This window comes from Cervus elaphus, chromosome 20, assembly GCF_910594005.1.
Source record: "Cervus elaphus chromosome 20, mCerEla1.1, whole genome shotgun sequence".
NCBI lineage: Eukaryota > Metazoa > Chordata > Mammalia > Artiodactyla > Cervidae > Cervus > Cervus elaphus.
In genome coordinates this window covers 32,445,158-32,463,039 of record NC_057834.1, presented here as the reverse complement: position 1 = coordinate 32,463,039, position 17,882 = coordinate 32,445,158, and the positions used below count along the sequence as shown (strand labels likewise).

The 17,882-nt window shown below is 42.9% G+C and overlaps 1 protein-coding gene and 1 pseudogene across 1 annotated transcript in view; one reads left to right on the top strand and one right to left on the bottom strand.

Moving 5' to 3' along the window:
• Nucleotides 1–16,818, bottom strand: part of SLAMF1 (signaling lymphocytic activation molecule family member 1) — a 41,030-nt gene extending 24,212 nt beyond the window's left edge. Inside the window, exons 1-3 of the mRNA XM_043878693.1 lie at nt 16,589–16,818; nt 7,807–8,148; nt 5,601–5,885 (exon numbers count right to left, since the gene is read on the bottom strand). Of these exons, the coding sequence (XP_043734628.1) occupies nt 5,601–5,885; nt 7,807–8,148; nt 16,589–16,784 (823 nt within the window). The 5' untranslated portion in view covers nt 16,785–16,818. The remainder of the gene's footprint in view (nt 1–5,600; nt 5,886–7,806; nt 8,149–16,588) is intronic.
• A 649-nt stretch (nt 16,819–17,467) lies between these two features.
• LOC122678513 lies at nt 17,468–17,566 on the top strand (annotated as a pseudogene).
• Nucleotides 17,567–17,882: the final 316 nt, after the last annotated feature.

Here is a 17,882-nt window from a genome sequence, read left to right as displayed (position 1 = left end):
TGGCCCTCAGAAGAAACTTAACACTACTGACACTTTGATTTTGAACTTCTAGCCTCCAGAACTGTGAGACAATAAATTTTGGTTATGTAAGTCACTCAGTTTACAGCACCTTTTTACAACACCCCTAGCAAATGAATATACCTTGGTAATCCTTCATTAGCATTTCTTATTAATGTACATATAAATGGACTTATAGACTACTTACTCTGGAAAGAACTTCAGGAGTTCGCCCTTTTCAGTTTACATGTAATGAAACAGAGGTCCAAGAAAGTGCAATGGCTGCTGAGTAGCTGCCTTATCACCTGAGTTGAGGTCCTGACAGGGTTTTCCCGTGGTTCCATGTTTCTGCCACTTCTTGTCCCTCCCATCTCATGAAAGCCTGCTCCACATCCAGTAAATCTGGTCACACTAGTGCATACTCAGTCCTCAAAGTGGTTTAGATGGACCACTCAAACATCTTTACATGTTTCTTTTTTCTTCCTTTTTTAAAATTTTATATTCAATTTTTATTTTATTTTTTGGCCATGTCATGTGGCATGTGTGATCTTAGTTCCCTAGAAAGAAAGAAAGTGAAGTCGGTCGGTCGTGTTCATCTCTTTGTGACCCTGTGGACTACCCCATGGAGAAGCCCCCTACCAGGCTCCTCTGTCCATGGGATTTTCCGGGCAAGGGTACTGGAGTGGGTTGCCATCTCCTTCTCCAGGGGATCCAACCTGGGTCTCCCGCACTGTAGGCAGATGCTTTATCCTCTGAGCTACATGCCCCCTTCAGTGGAAGTGCAGTCTTAACCACTGCACCACCAGGGAAGTCCCTTTATATGTTTTTTTAAGAATGTCCTGAGCTAAGTGCCTCTAGCAGAAGCTTTATGGCCAAGACTTTGAGATGCGTTAATTAAATTCTTGTTAAACCATACTGAGGAACTTGAAGAGAATTATTCTTCTTTTCTGAGATGGGTCAGGGTAAAATATTTGGTGCTCTAAGGGGGTTGCTATGACCAGAGAAGGTTGTGCTGAGGTGAGGGCTACCACTTTCTCAGCCACAAAGGAAAAACACCCATATTTATTATGATTTATAAGGCATTTTAAAAGTGTATTATCTATTCCGATAGTACCCATGAGGATTTCAGGATCAGACAACTCAACTCTGCCACTTGCTCGGTGTGTGACTTTTGCATATCTTTGTTTCCTCATCTGTAAGGTGGGGATATTAATACTATTTGGTTGCTGTGAGGATTAAATGAGAGTCCACATAATCGACACATAGTCAAGAAAAACTTTCAGGTATCATTTTAGATAAAGAATCTGAATCTTAGGTTAAGTGGCTTACCTCTGTGAGTAAGAAGGGTAACACTGGATCTAGAGGTTACTTTCTGTGTGTTTTTGTTGGAGCATTTAATCCATTTACATTTAAAGTAATTATTGACATTTATGTTCCTATTGCTGTTTTCTTAATTGTTTGGGGTTGACTTTGTAGATCTTTTTTCTTCCCTTGTATTTCTTGACTATATAAGTCCCTTTAACATTTGTTGTAAAGCTGGTTTGGTGGTACTGAATTCTCTTAACTTTTGCTTGTCTGAAAAGCTTTTTATTTCTCTGTCAATTTTGAATAAGATCCTTGTCAGGTACACTAATCTTGGTTGTAAATTTTTCCCTTTCAGCACTTTAAATATATCCTGCCATTTCCTTCTGGCCTGCAGAGTTTCTGCAGAAAGATCAGCTGTTAAGTGCATGGGGTTTCCCTTGTAATGATACCTGTTGCTTCTCCCTCGCTGCTTTTAATATTCTTTCTTTGTGTTTAGTCTTTGTTAGTTTGATTAGTATGTGTCTTTGCATTGTTTCTCCTTGGGTTTATCCTGTATGGGACTCTTTGTGACTCTTAGACTTGATTGACTATTTCCTTTTCCATGTTGGGGAAATTTTCAATTCTAATCTCTTCAAAAATTTTCTCATACCCTTTCTTTTTCTCTTCTTCTTCTGGGGGCCCTATAATTTGAATGTTGGTGCATTTGATATTGTCCCAGGGGTCTCTGAGATTGTCCTCAGTTCTTTTCATTCTTTTTACTTTATTCTGCTCTTCAGAAGTTATTTCTACCATTTTATCTTCCAGCTCACTGATTCGTTCTTCTGCTTCAGATATTCTGCTATTGACTCCTTCTAGAGTATTTTTAATTTCAGTAATTGTGTTGTTTGTCTCTGTAGGTTTATTCTTTAATTCTTCTAGGTTTTTGTTAATTGATTCTTGCATTTTCTCCATTTTGTTTTCAAGGTTTTTGATCATCTTTACTATCATTATTCTGAATTCTTTTTCAGGGAGTTGCCTGTTTCCTCTTCATTTATTTGGACTTGTGTGTTTCTAGTGTGTCCCTTCATTTGTGTAGTATTTCTCTGCCTTTTCATTATTTTCTTTTAACTTACTGTGTTTGAGGTTTCCTTTTCCTAGGCTTCAAGGACAGTTGAATTCTTTCCTTGAAGAAGGTTGAATTCTTTCTTCCTTTTGATTTTTGCCCTCCTGAGTTTGGTCTTCCCTGGTGGTTCAGATGGTAAAAGCGTCTGCCTACAATGGGGGAGACCTGGGTTTGATCCCTGGGTTGGGAAGATCCTCTGGAGAAGGAAATGGCAACCCACTCCAGTACTCTTGCCTGGAAAACCCTATGGATGGAGGAGCTTGGTAGGCTACAGTCCATGGGTTCGCAAAGAGTCGGACACGACTGAGTGACTTCCCTTTCCCTAAGCTTGGTCCAGTGGTTTGTGTAAGCTTCATATAGGGTGAGATTTGTGCTGAGTTTTTGTTTGTTTGTTTGTTTTTCCTCTGATGGGCAAGGCTGAGTGAGGCAGTAATCTTGTTTGCTGATGACTGGGTTTGTATTTTTGTTTTGTTTGTTGTTTAGATGTTGTTAGTAGCACCTGCACAGGGTGCTACTGGTGGTTGGGTGATGCCGGATCTTGTATTCAAGTGGTTTCCTTTTGTGAGTTCTCACTATTTGATACTCCCTAGGGTTTGCTCTCTGGTCTAGGGTCTTGGAGTTGCTCCCACTCCAAAGGCTCAGGGTTTGATCTCTGCTATATACCAGGCTTGGTCTGTGACACTTGAGATCCAATAGTAATCCAAACAGAAAACGATGTTCCCCATGGTATTGTTTTCAAAGGTTAGTTCTGACTGCTTGTAGAGAATCGACTGCAGGGGGCCAAGGGTGGCAGCGGGGAGACCAGGAAGAAGGCTATTGTAGAAAACCAGGCAAAAGAGGACAGTAGTTGGAATCGGGGTGGTAGCTCTGTGATGGTGCACTTTGGTATCCCCCTCAGCATGGGCACAATGTCTGTGGGGACTCTGAGTGGAGTTGCAGGGTGCAGGTACCCGAGATCAGGGTCAGGCAGGGATGAAGGGTCTGTGATCCCCTTGATTTTACATTCTGTAAACTCTACACTCATGACTCTAAACTCAAGACTGCTTTCTTGATCCCACCAGCATGTTCTGAATAGCTGGGGGAGAAACTCTGAATGTGGTTCATGTGCAAGGTAGGCAAGCAGCCAGACACCTCATGTGAGTGGACAGGTGGCCAACTCTGCCATGAGTGGCTGGGGGAGGCAACTTGCAGTGGGTGATTCTCACCAAGGAGCTCTTAGATGCAGAAGGCAGGTGGATTTCCCCAGCAGTCCATCTGGAATACCTCAGGGAAGTTGCTGACTGGACATGCTATGCTGAAGGGCATGACCTGGCTGGATTCCCCTGTCCCTAGATCCTTGGTTATCTAGAAAAGCCTTCCAAATATACATCAAGTCTACTGTGGGCAAGAGTCTCCTTAGAATGATTCCTGTTTACCCTCAGTGGGTGCAGAAGGAAGAATGTCAGGGCACAGGTAATGACTGGCAGGTCCAACACACTGGTTCTTCTGTCCCTGAACCTACCTGCGGCACGGACACAAGATCTTAGTGAAAAGCCTCAGTGGTCTGATTCCAGGCTGTTTCCAGTCTCAAGTGGAGAGATGGGCTTACTTAATCAGCCCTTCCCTCCTTTTGATAACAGAATAATGACACTTTATCTTTCCAGGGAAAGATTAGTCAGAAGATCTAGGTTTAGGTTCTGAAACTAAAAAGCCTCTTGATGAAAGTGAAAGAGGAGAGTGAAAAAGTTGGCTTAAAGCTTGAAATTCAGAAAACTAAGATCATGGCATCTGGTCCCATCACCTCATGGGAAATAGATGGGGAGACAGTGGAAACAGTGTCAGACTTTATTTTTATGGGTTCCAAAATCACTGCAGATGGTGACTACAGCCATGAAATTAAAAGACGCCTACTCCTTGGAAGGAAAGTTATGACCAACCTAGATAGCATATTAAAAAGCAGAGACATTACTTTGCCAACAAAGGTCTGTCTGGTCAAGGCTATGGTTTTTCCAGTGGTCATGTATGGATGTGAGAGTTAGACTGTGAAGAAAGCTGAGCACTGAAAAATTGATGCTTTTGAACTGTGGTGTTGGAGAAGACTCTTGAGAGTCCCTTGGACTGCAAGGAGATCCAACCAGTCCACCCTGAAGGAGATAAGTCCTGGGTGTTCATTAGAAGGACTGATGCTGAAGCTGAAACTCCAATACTTTGGCCACCTCATGTGAAGAGTTGACTCATTGGAAAAGACCCTGATACTGGGAGGGATTGGGGTCATGAGGAGAAGGGGACGACAGAGGATGAGATGGCTGGATGGCATCACCGACTCGATGGGCATGAGTTTGAGTAGACTCCGGGGGTTTGTGATGGACAGGGAGGCCTGGCGTGCTGCGATTCATGGGGTCGCAAAGAGTCAGACACGACTGAGCGACTGAACTGAACTGAACCATTTGTAACCTGAAAAAACTTGAGAAGGGTTCTTACAGGCTGTGAGCTTCAAGTTCCTAATTTGTAATAAAATGAGGATGATGACAACACTTATCTGATAAGGCCATTGTGAGGAACAAAAGAGATCATACAGTTGAAATGCTTTGTCAACAATAAATGCTATATGACTTACCACCTTCCCAAGCTTCACAGTCTAGGTCTTAGTCAGAGACCTGACTCCCCTGGCCCTCTGACCTGCTGTGGGAGTCACAGTCCATTTCATAAAATATTTCCCTTTGTTACATCTTGCTTCTCATTACTGAGCACATGTTTCATGTATTATCTGGACAGCAGAGGATGTATGTCATATCTGTTCCCAATTTCCTACAGCACACGTGACTGATAAATACTTATTGATGGTGTAGAACTGTCCCACTGTTAGTGGAACATGAACTTGGAAGTCAGGACCTGCCGCCTAACTCCCTTACCCCGCCAGCCTTGTAGGTTGGCGCCAAGGCAGGAGGGGAGGGGAGGGTTCACCCAGCACTCTAGGTCTAGTTCCATCATTTCTCACCAGTTTTCTCAACTATGAATGGAGCATAACAACATCTTGCTCATTATGAAGAGTAGCCACTCACTGAATGCACATGGGTGGCTTTTTACAAACCATAGAGAAAATACAAAGTGTTGTTCCCAAGGTGAAGGCCATGGCTATGGAAGCAGAGCATTGGTCCAGGTGGGGACTGCGTCCATATCATTAATGTGGCATAAAAGCTGCCTCTCAGACACTTACCTGGGGGACTGGAGCTGCAACTGGACCAAGGGATGAAGGTCTGAGAGCTGTTGCTGATGGGGTTGCTCACAGTGCAAATGTAGACGTCGTTGGCATGCTGAGGGCCAAGAGTGAGATACAGGAGGTGGGAGCTGTTGGTGGGACTCAGCAAGGGGGTGCCTGCTTCCTCACTCCAGTTGTAAGTCACATGGTCCCCTTTCTCCACCATGCAGGCCAGCTTGAGACTGCAGTTCCCATCTTCCTGGGTGGAGTTCAACACCTTAATTTGAGGAATGGAGACCTGCTCTGTCAAGAGGGGGAGGAAGGGAGCCATCACTGAAATGAATCCTCTGGAATGGTGATTTAACCTTTTTGTTAGAAATAATGCAAACTAACAGCATCGTTCCCTCCCTATGGATCTGCGGTGTAATATATTTCTAGTAGGAACCTACTACTTCACACCTTCCCTCCCCCTTTTACCCCTCTATACTCCTTTCCAGGACCAGGGATAAAACAGAGAAGAGAAATATTGTCTTTTATTTCCCTCCCACCAAGACTGTTAGGGCTCCCCTTGCATTCCTCTTGTTTCTAATTTAGGTTGCTCTCCTGTATTCCATCTGGGGAGTTTGCGCTCAGTTAATTTCCCCATGGGCTTTAATGTCCTTGGTTAAAGTATTACCTTCTATATCTAAAAGAATGACTTTTCAGTGGTGGGATTTCATCTGTACTCTGTGTGTGTGAGTGTGTGTGTAAGGCAAGTGCTTTAGGATGCCTGAACTTGGGATAGCCACAGGCCTCACCAAACTTTTTCACTCTAATGATGTAAAATTGGCAAGGTAAAAGGGAAAGTCCTATTTATTTAGTAACTACTATAGGACAGGCAGAATACTAGAATTTCACACTCATCATGTTCTTTAATCTTTTCAACAACTTTCTCAACAATTATTATCCTAGTTCTAATTATTCTCATTTTATAGATGAGGAAGCTGAGTCCCAGAGAGGTAACGTGTCTTACATAATGCCACTCAACTTTTAACAGCCAAGCTGAGATCTGAAAGTATGTCTGTCTGATTCCAAAATCCAGCCTCTTTCTTTGACTTGAGACAAAACCATGGTTGCAGAGAACATATTTTCTAAGGTGAGAATTTGATCATAAAATATGATAAGATGTGACAAAGACAGTGAACTGTTCTAGAAAACCTATGTGTAACCTTTGTGCTTATGGCAGCCTTGCCCTGGGGACACTACTGGAATGATCAGAGAGCCCTGTTAGTTGGTGAAGGGCTGTGGGAATTCTGCAGACATTGGAAGGAAAGATACCAAGGGAAGGCCGGGGAGGGAATTGCTGTCTTGTGGTACCTGAGGATTTTAAAGAAATGTGTGTATGGGGCTTCCTGACCCATCTTCAGAGATAAGAAAATCACTGTGAAGAAGCAGGACACCACACATGGCTGCCAGGATCCCTGGGAATTCAAAGGAGCTTTGGGACTGAAGAGATAAACCCTGGATGCATTCAAGAGGGGCTGGCAGTTAAAGAGGCTCAAAAACAAAAACAAAACAAACAAAAAACACTGGCCTTGGATTCAGACGGACCTAGGTTTTAGTTTAAGTTCTGCAACTAGGCGATTTTTTTGTAACCAGGGCCTTTGTTTAAGTGAGAAAACTATGCTTCTTCCACCGGGTAGATGCAATCCTCTGCCAGGGTGCAGGGCTTGGTGAGTGGTGTGTGGGCTGAGTTTCAGCTCTCCTTCTCCCAGGACCCCTAGTGTAGTGAACCACCTACGCAGATGTGAGTAGGCACATGCAAACCACTTATCTCTTGATTTCAGTGTCCTTGCCTATGAAAGAGAGGTTTTGCTTGATCAGTGGTATTCAAACTTTTAAAAATCAGAAGAAAAACCCACTTTTTTCAAACAAAATCTTATTTGTAAGATTGAGACTCTTGGGGCTCCAGGCCCTCTAGCATACAGGCAGCTCGGCTCCTTCCTTTAGAAAATGGGGGTAAAGGTAGCTAGTGCTAATCAGCTATTACTAAGGTGCAATTTGGACCCCCTCCAAAAGATTTGTGAACCTCTAAAACTTTTCCCTGAAACACTGTTTAACCCTAGACTGAGATGTCTTTCAAGTTGCTTCCAGTTCTGAATACCCTTTGCTTCTGAGAGAAGCTTGAATTCTTAGGCAAGGCACTATGTCGTTCCTTGTGGGCCACAGAAGCCACCGTCATTACCATAGAGCTTCAGCTGAAGGCTAAACTGCTGGACTGAAACATTTTCCTCCAGGCTCATAAAGTACCAGCCTTCATCCTCCTTTTTGCTCTTCAGGATCCTCAGGCTCAGGTTTTCCAGATGAAACTCATAGCCATCCTCCAGAGGACGTGGAGAGTCACCTTTCCGCAGATCTAGGGACACTATTTTCTTCTTGACTGTTTCTTTGGGTGATTCTGCCATTGTGACAAGGATGTGGATGCTCTTATTCATGCTCCTGCTTATCTCCTTAGATGCCAGGGGCAACAGCACGCTGCTTCCCAGCTGCCCGAGAATTGTCTTTGTGGAACTGGTCAAGCCCTCACCTGTGGAAAGAAGGAGAGGAAAGTATCTTATCATAGAAACCTTTGAGACTTATGTCCGTGCATCAGGAAAAACAGACTGAAGGATCTCTCTCTTCCTCTTGGCCAATCCCTGGGGTTGCCAGATCCTTAGTTGTTTATAAGGACTGTCATGAGGATCTCACTACATTCTCAATATTAAAAAAATCCCAATGGAAGTCTTGTAATAGAACTGTATAGGTTAACTAGAATACTTGGTCTCTATGATCTAGGAGGGAATTCTATCAACTCAGATTTACAGTTAAGGCATCTAAGGCATAGAGAAGTTAAATGACATGCCTAAAGTCATATAACTAGTAACTAGATTAATTCCTCAGCCAGACTTCTCACCACCACTGGATACCGTAAGTCCCCTACATATGAGCATTCAAGTTGCAAACTTTCAAAGATGTGAATGTGCCCTTATATGCCAACTGTTTACTGTATTGTGCTATTGTACTTTCCAAGGTACTATACTGTAAGATTAAAAATGTTTTCTTTTAATTTTCTTTTTATTTTTAACACCAAAAACTTTCATATTGGGGTGTAGCCAGTTAACAATGTTGTGATAGTTTCAGATGAACAGTTAAGGGACTCAGCCTTACGTATACATGTATCCATTCTCCCTCAAAACCCCTCCCATCCAGGCTGGCACATAACACTGAGCAGAGTTCCATGTGCTATACAATAGGTACTTTGTTGGTTATCCATTTTAAATATAGCAGTGTGTACATGACCTTCTCAAAATGCTTTTTATGTGTTTGTTTTTAAAGCATTATTTGTGTGAAAAATATCATCAACCTAGTACAGTCCAGTACTATATAGCCGATCGTGTTAGTTGAGTACCTAGGCTAACTTTGTTGGACCTACAAAGAAATAGGATTTATGAGCAAATTGGACTTACGAGCTCCCTTTCAGAATGTAACTCAATCACACATAGGGGACTTAACTCGTTCATACATAGGGGACTTACTCATAAATAGTATGAAGGAAGGAGGGTAACTGAAACTAATTCTGAGCTTGTGAGCCCAAGAGACCAAGGTTACAGAAGCATCATTTCAAGTGAGAAGGAAAGAGAAAAGTCTAAGGGATGTGGAGTCAAGGGGAAGGTGAGCCTGCGGAATCTTATCTCTCCAAAAAGCCATTGAGATATTTAATAATGTTGAGGGAGAGAAATTATTTTATTTCTCTTTTTCAAAAATGCAGAACCAAAAAAAAAAAAAAAAAAACCCAAACCTTTCAAACCACTGTAAGGGATCCTACTGCTGACTTTTTAACTCCTCCTCTCTCCTCAAACCCACAACCTCAGTTGATGAACCTGCCTCTCATTTCACTGAAAAAGGAAAAGAAACAAAAGAGAACTTCCATTTGTTCCCACTACCAAGTCAACCTACATACTTGGATGGATGGTCTATGCTCTTGGGTAAGGCTAGCCTCTTCGTGGAGCACTCACTCACTTTAAGGCTTTGCTCCCGTAACTTCTGCCACCCCTTGCATCTTCAATTTTGTTATTGTTATGGTACACTGTGGGTTATTTCTATTAATACCCAACATACCAAGATGTAATTTCCCTTATCTTAGAAACCCTGATCCCAGGTCCATCCCCAGCCAATTCCCCATTTCTCTGTTTTCCTTTGTCCTAAAGTTCTTTAATGTGTATTTATCCCTTCTGTTCTCATCTCCTGTCTTATTTTTCCTTGTACTCACTTCAGAGAGGCTTTCTCCTTTACCCCTCACTGGAACCACTCTTGTCAAGGTCACTGTATATCCAATGATACTAAGTCAATTCTCCATCTTCATCTTGTTTTCTCAAGAGTGCTGAGAAAGTTCACATCCCCCCATTGAAACACTGTCTTCATTTGGCCCAGAGAACAATACACTCTCTTGGTTTTCTTCCTATTTCACTGGCTGCCCTTTCTCAGTCTCCTTGACTGAAACCTTCTGCTCTTAAAGACCTCTAAAATTGGAGCATTCCAGGGATCAGTACTCAGACTTCTTTTCTTTCCCAGCCATACTTATCTATTAATAGTTGCATAGTTTGACAGGTTTCTGGAATGCCTCCAGAGAGGTATCGCCCATCCAAATCCTTCACTGTACTCCAAACTGCCTACACCAATTACTATTAGTGTGTGTTTGGAGGTCTAAAGGGCATCTTAGACTTAGCAAATGAACTCTTGATTCTATAGCCTCTTCTGCAAACAACATTACAATTCCCAGGCCAAGACACTGGAATCACCCTTGCCTCCTTTCTTCCTTTCATATTCTATATTCAATCTATCAGCAAATCCTGTTGGCTCTGCCTTCAAAATATATCCAGCATCTGAGAACTTCCAACCCTCTTCATTTCTACCACCATCATCACAGGCCTGGCTCTTCTTTTGTCTTCCAACAAATCTCTACAATGGACAGAGAAATCTTTTAAAACTATGTCAGATTTTGCCTCTCTTCAACGAGAGACAAAACCCGTAGTCCTTGTTACAGCTTCAAAGATTCTGAATAATCCAGTCTCTTGTTCCTCTCTGACTCCATCTCCTGTCCACTCTTCACTCACTACACTATGGCCACACCAGCTCCAGCTGGTCCATAACTCATCCGGAGCATTCTCATCTCATAGCTTTTGCATTTATTGTTGTCTCTCTTTCTGGAAATCTCTTCTCTTACGTATCTAAAGAGCTCATACTCTCATTTTCTCTTAGATTTCAATTCAAGATTTCAATTTCAATTTCAATTCAAGATTTCAAAAAAGTCATCTTTTCTGAAAAACCTGCTCTGATGATCCTATCTATCCTACCCTCTCCTTTCTTGCTGCACTTACCACAGTCTGATGTTATACTGTATATTTGGTCATTTTTATTTTTGCCTCCCCCCCTACTATAATGCCAGCTTCTCAAGAGGAAGAAGTTCATGTTGTTCATTATTTTTTCCCTAGGACCTACAGCAGTGGTTGGCATACAATAGATTTAAAATAAATATCTGTTCAACTTAAGAATGCTGAAAGCCATGTTACCTGACTAAAATCTCTCTTATTTAGCTTTGACCCATATGTGGCTGAACTTAGTAACTGAACTTAATCATAAGCTAATGTTCATAAAAGAAGGAGCCCATGACTCAAAGAGAGCACAGATTGTTCTAGTTGATAAGAAAGTCAAAAGAGTACAATAAAACTGTCTGCTTAAATAATGCAGACACCTAGAAAAGGCACAATTAACTTGTGGTTAAGATGTGTTGTTGGAAATTTGGGCAAACAGATTCAGATGTTCTTGATAGCAAAATGCTTTGATATCCTGCAAAGGGCCCTGCTGATATCAGACTAGAGATTTAAAGGTTGGGAAAAAGAAAAATTAGGATTTGAATGGTTGGCTCTTGTAAGTTTTTTTCCTATGCTATGTGATTTGTGGGATGTTAGTTCCCCAACCAGGGATTGAACCCCAGCCCCAGCAGTGAAAACGCTGAGTCTTAACCACTGGATTGCTAGGGAACTCCTAGCACATAACTATTAAGGAATGGTGGAAAGACAATTAGCATTTGTTCTTTTGCATATTGCTATTAAATCAACTCTTGAAACAGAGTGCCTAATTAAACAGTTGCTTAATTTATTAGACAAAGAATGCTATTCTTGGTGCTGGTATTGTTATTTTTACAAAGATATATAAGAGAACATGTTGAAATTCCTTCTAGTCGCACTTATGGATGCCTGGCTGTCCAGATAATGTGGTACATATAATACCCAAGAGAGTACCTCTTGAATCCTGAACCTAAACTTCTACCCATAAAGGGATGGCAGAAAACTAGAACCATCCATGCAAGTAGAAATATCACATGGTATACAGGCCCCCTAAATTGAATTTAGAAGTCATACAGGTAAGCATATGTACATTTTTTCTAGGAGCATAGCCATGAATGTCACTTCTCAAAGGAGTCTGAGCTTCAAATCAAGGTTGAGAACTACTATCACACTGTTGATTTTTTTAGATCAGTTTTGATATGGAGAAGAAAAAAATGCAAATGATACCCACTTATAGACCATAAGCCTCCACCCTCCCTTGTGGCCTGTGTGTCCTTTCCACCCACCTAATCCAACAGACTGTTTTCACCATGGTTGTTTTTGGAATTTAGAAATGGAAGGGAGTCAGGGGAAGAGGAGACAGAGGATGGGGCAAAGTAGCCAAAAAAAGAAAAAAATTTTAAAAATTTCTTTTTAAAGAAAAGAAGAGGGAAAGAAAGAGAGGGCAGATGAGAATGACAGGATGAGTGGTTTAAGCGGACTTGATCATGGGGAGTGGAATCAAAACTTCATTAAGAACAGACCCTCACATGCCACAACCCACATAAAGAATGATGATGTAACAACTGAGTGTGTGAGTGGCTGGGTCTGTAGGGGGGTGTGTGTGACCTCACTGACACCTGAGCAAGAGTGGAAAAACAAGTGGGAACTTTAAAGTGGTTCATAAAACCCTTCAAGTAGAGTACCAGCTCCTGAAACATCCTACTGCCTGATGAGTGTTTTCCAGTGGGTTTGTGATTCAGTCAGACCCTGTTTACTAAAAGAGTCTGGAGGAAATATTTGCAGCTGTTAACACCAACTCACTTTCCTTCCAGGGCAATTCTACTTAGAAAGTAGAGTGATTCACATGAGCCCATGGATATTTTCCTGAAATTAGTAGCATTTAGCCAACCCTTTCATAAGGTAGGACTCTACCTAATGATAACCTTTTTGGCGGGGGTGGGGGGGCAGCCCTGACACTGGGCATCTTGCTACACCATTTCTTTCAGGGAGGATTCAGAGCCCTCATAGTTCTTATGGGAAATCTGGGCTCACGAAGAAAAGATAATGTGTCTTAGTCTCCTTCTTAAATTGAAGTCCTACCAGGTGTCCTTCTAGTCTCATTCTCTGATGCTGCTGGGTCTTTCCATCTTAGAATATTTGCACTTACCATTCCCCAGCCTGAAAGCCTGTCACTGCCCTATATTTGCCTGGCTAACTCTCGCCCTCCAGGCCTCTACATCTGGCCCCTGGCTGTGATATGGTTTCTCTGCCGTGTGCTACCAGTGCGCTTTGGGTCACTCCTTTCATATCACCCATCACACTTTTAACTCTCGTTCAATGCCTTTTATCCTTATGCAATTACAAGCTTCTAAGAGTAGGGTCTGCATCTGTTTTGTTCACCACTGTAACAGGGAAACAAATCTCTTTTCAATACCCTTTCATACTGTTGAAATTTTATAGACCTACGTAGGATACTCCTCCATGAACAAACTAGTTAACAAAAAATTAAATAAAAAGAACCACATGATGAAAGATGTTTCTATCTGCTTTCCAAATCCTAGATCAAATACTTCCATATGCCTTCTATTTCCTTCTCTGATCTATCCAACTTCTCTCACCTTTTGTGAATTCCTATATTTAATTTCAATTCAATTAAAATCAACTCATATGCTTCAATTATAGACAGCACAATCTAATTTTTACCATGGGACCTAGATACAAATTTTAGGATTCTCCTCCCTAAAACATAAGCTTATCCAGTTTCATTCCTTGAGGCCTCTGGAGTCAAGCTGTGTGATTAAGGAGAAATTACTAACTACTCTATGCCTCTTTTTCTTCTTTTATAAAATCATAATGTAGCAATACCAACTAATAGAGTTGGTATAATTAAATGAATAATACACATAAAGCACTTACAACAGTGTTTGATATATAGCAAGAAAATTCTGTACATACTGTTATTAATCATTCAACAAACACTTGTAGAAGGGCTCTCATGTGCCAGATTCTGTGCCAAGTTCTGGGCAGAGGCTGTGGTTGTTCATTTTACCCCATATGTCACCTAGTGCCAGTCATACCATGCGTCTTTAACAGATAGTGGCTGAATGGGATTGTCCAAAGCCAATCTATGGATAAAACCAAATAGCCCTGAAGTTCTGATTTCCAGTCTACCACCAGAGATAGGGAAGTCAGTGGCGTTATGTCACAGTATTAAAACTTTTGAGAAATAAAAATGCCTAGATCTAAATATTGGGGTAGAATGGGACAGTGAATACACAAGATTGGGCAAAGTCTAGAACCCCTCCCCCAACTTGCCCCTCACTTCTCCCCTTATGTGTGTGAAGGAAGTGGGGAGGACCTGAATGAAGGAATAAAAAATCCTACTGGGATAGATTCATCAGTTGTAACAGATGTACCACTCTGGTGGGAGATATTGATAATGGGAGAGGCTATGTGTATGTGGGGGCCCTGGGAAATTTCTGTACTTTTCAATCATTTTGCTGTGAATCCAAAACTGCTCTGAAAAAGTGAAGCCTATTAAAAAATGTATCACTGGGGGAAATGGAGAATTCAGTTCATTGGGGGAGGGGACATATGGACTTTTTGATTTTTACAGTTTTGACTGGGAATTGGAAGGTGAGCTGAGTAGAGATGGGAAGGGGAGTGGGTACTAATTTTACAAGAATTGGGCTTCTTGGTTGGGTAAATCTGTCATGGTTGACCTGTCCCATTTGCAAAGCATTTCTGTCTGGGTTTTATTGGGGTTTCACAAGAGAGTGCATGTTTAAAAATAAAAACAGTAAAATTTTTGTACATATTTCAGAGAAGACAGTCGTAAGAAAGATGAACACTGCTGATTGGATAGACACGCCTTTAAAGGGCTGGGCTGTTTCTTACTAACCAGTGACCTCCAAAACTTTGCCTGCAGCAGCTGTCAGCAGAACCTGAGATGCCAGGGCCAGGCTGACCAGAAAGCCAGTCAGCACAGGGATAGAAAAGTTCAGCTCACTGTTCAAACCCATCACTCCTGACAGTCACCAGAAAGTATTCCAAAAATGGTGGAGTTGTGAATGGAGTGCCCCCAGGAAGGCTTGACTCTTCCTGAAATGAAGTGTTAGTTGCTCAGTCATGTCTAACTCTTTGCGAACCTGTGGACTGTAGCTTGCCAGGCTCCACTGTCCATAGAATTCTCCAGGCAAGAATACTAGAGTGTGTCGCCATTTTCTTCTCCAGGAGATCTTCCTGACCCAGGGATCAAAGCTGGGTCTCCTGCATTGCAGGCAGGTTCTTTATCATCTGAGACATCTCCTTATTACGGCTTAAAGTAGTTCCATATGGCTTTCTGAGCTCTGAGTTCAATCACTGCTCTCTGAGACCCTGGGCAGCAAGAGCCATCAGTCTGTCTGATTCTGAGGAAATGCAGGGCCAAGGAAGAGCTATTCATCTGGGAATCTGTCACAAGACCAATCTCAAGTGCAGCCCCTCAGATAACCTCAGCGTATCTCTGGGCTTCTCCTGGAGAAGTCCACAATGGATTTGCGGTCTTGAAAACCCCAAGAACAAAACATCCAGAGCCTCAGGATTTTCCCTCTTTCCCTAATGCCGCTTCCACTTTAGGCTGCCTCCCACAGTCTAAACAAAGTCTGAAGGCATTTAAGCAGAAAGGAGATGCTCATCCACTCCTTAGTGAGCCCAAAGTTTGCTCCTTGCTTGGCTTTTTCTTTCCCAAACACCTTTTCTCAAATCTCTAAACAGAGTAGTTCACAAAACTACTAAACAGAGAATGCCAGCAAACCAGACAGATAGTAGCAGAGTCCGTTTCCAAACACTTCGGCTCTACACTGGAGCTACCCTGACTCTGAGCATTCCCGCTTTGCATTTCTCACTAACTGTAACCAGCCCTGGGCTCCAAAAATCCTGGCCTCTTCCCCTCTTGCTGCCTTGGAACGCTACTTCCAGGAAAGTAGCCAGCAGCACAACCACACTGGCCACTATCGGTTCCCAACCATTGCCTGGGGTTTTCACTTTGACCCTGTCTTCCCGCTACAGCCCTTTCTTGTAGGTGGACTATGTTTTTGGTTTGTCTGCTTGTGTGTGTGAAGATCCCATCCAGGACAGAGTTGTAGGAGTAATTTTCCCCCAGAGCTCCCTCCCTTCAGCTCATTCCCTTAGCCTGGGTCTTTGCCAGAAGGATAAGATCCCCACTCAGGACAGGGTTGTAGGAGTAATTTTCTCCCAGAGCTCCCTCCCTCCAGCTCATTCCCTTAGCCTGGGTCTTTGCCAGAAGGATACTCACACAAAACCAACCACTCAGCCAGGACTTTGACTGCAGCCTATCGCCCAGAGAGGCCGGTCTAGAATGTGACCGGTGTCTTGGACTGGAACTCCTGGTTTCCTTGGAAACTAGGATTGGCGGGGCTGAGCCTCGGACCCAGGAGCCCAGTAACTCAAAATCTTCCTTCCTCTTCGACAGAGGCAGGAGGAACTCAGTCTCTGAGGAAGAGGCAGCAGATCACAGCCCTCTCCCTACCCCCCTGCCTCCTACCCACAGCCAAATAACAACCCCTGGCCGCAGAGTTCTCTCTTTGTCTAGGTGGCTATAGCTGATTCCTGGTAGGTAATCCTAGGACCCAAGCCCTCAAACAGATGAACACTTACCTGTTCTGCAGCTCAGCTCAAAAATCAGAGAGAAAAACAGCAGGACATTCAAGGAGAGGCGCCCTTTGGGATCCATCAGCCAGTGAGGATAAGGAAGGGAGTGTGGTGAGAGCCGGGCCGCTGCTCTCAGACACCAGCCGGAGCAGAGAGAGCTCCGCGTCAGCCAAGTGCTGCCTCTACTGTCTAGTTTATGCATCAGAAACCAGCAGGCTTCCTGTCTCACTGGGGCTTTTTCTGCCTGTGCCTCGAGGATTGGTCATCTCTCTCAAGCCTGAAGTCACTCTGCTCTTCCCAAGAAGTCAGAGTCAGGTGCTTACACTGCAAGAGCCGGGAAGGGATCTGTGTAATCACCTCGGTCAAACCCCTAGCCTTGGCAGAGATGTCCCCCCCCAACCCCCCACCCCCTCCCTTTCTCAGCTGTCTCCGGGAAAGGGATGTCAAGCCTCTCTGAGTGGTTCTGTCTGGTAACTCTTATTACAGTGCAAAGAAAAGATGTAGTTGTGTCGGGCTACCCCAAATTTGGATGGGTTCGTTCAAGTTGTACTTGGATGATTGACTTTTTAAAAAAATTAATTTATTTTTGTTGAAAGATAATTGCTTTACAGAATTGTGTTGTTTTCTATCAAACCTCAACATGAATCAACCATAGGTATACATATACCCGCTCCCTTTTGAACCTCCCTCCCGTCTCCCTCCCCACCCCACCCCTCTAGGTTGGTACAGAGCCCCTGTTTGAGTTTCCTGAGCCACACAGCAAATTCCTGTTGGCTATCTATTTTACATATGGTAATGGAAGTTTCCATGTTTCTCTTTCCATATATCTCATCCTCTCCTCCCCTCTCCTCATGTCCATATGTCTATTCTCTGCATCTGTTTCCCCACTGTTCCCCTGTAAATAAAATTGGAATGATACAGAGATTAGCGTGACCCCTGTGCAAGGATGATGGACATTTTACTTCTGATTTGTTCCATAATTTCAGAGAACATCTCTCCATGCAGTCAGGTCCTGGTGCCAAAATCACAGAGAGATGGAGGTGGGCAAGGGTGGGTCAGCTGGCAGAAACCCAATTTCCCTGCTGGGTACATTGAGGTAGAATTTAATGAGCCGTATGCTGTGTTTGGAGGGGCTACCTTATTTTAGATCTTGCAACTAATCTTTTTATTTTTTTTTTTTTTGCAACTAATCTTTTTGTTGAGCAGAAGGGACTAAAGCTGACAGAAAGTCTTGTGCTTTTCCATAAGTTAAGCAATAAATATGAAACACACTGTTATTGGCTCACAAGGAAACTTTGAA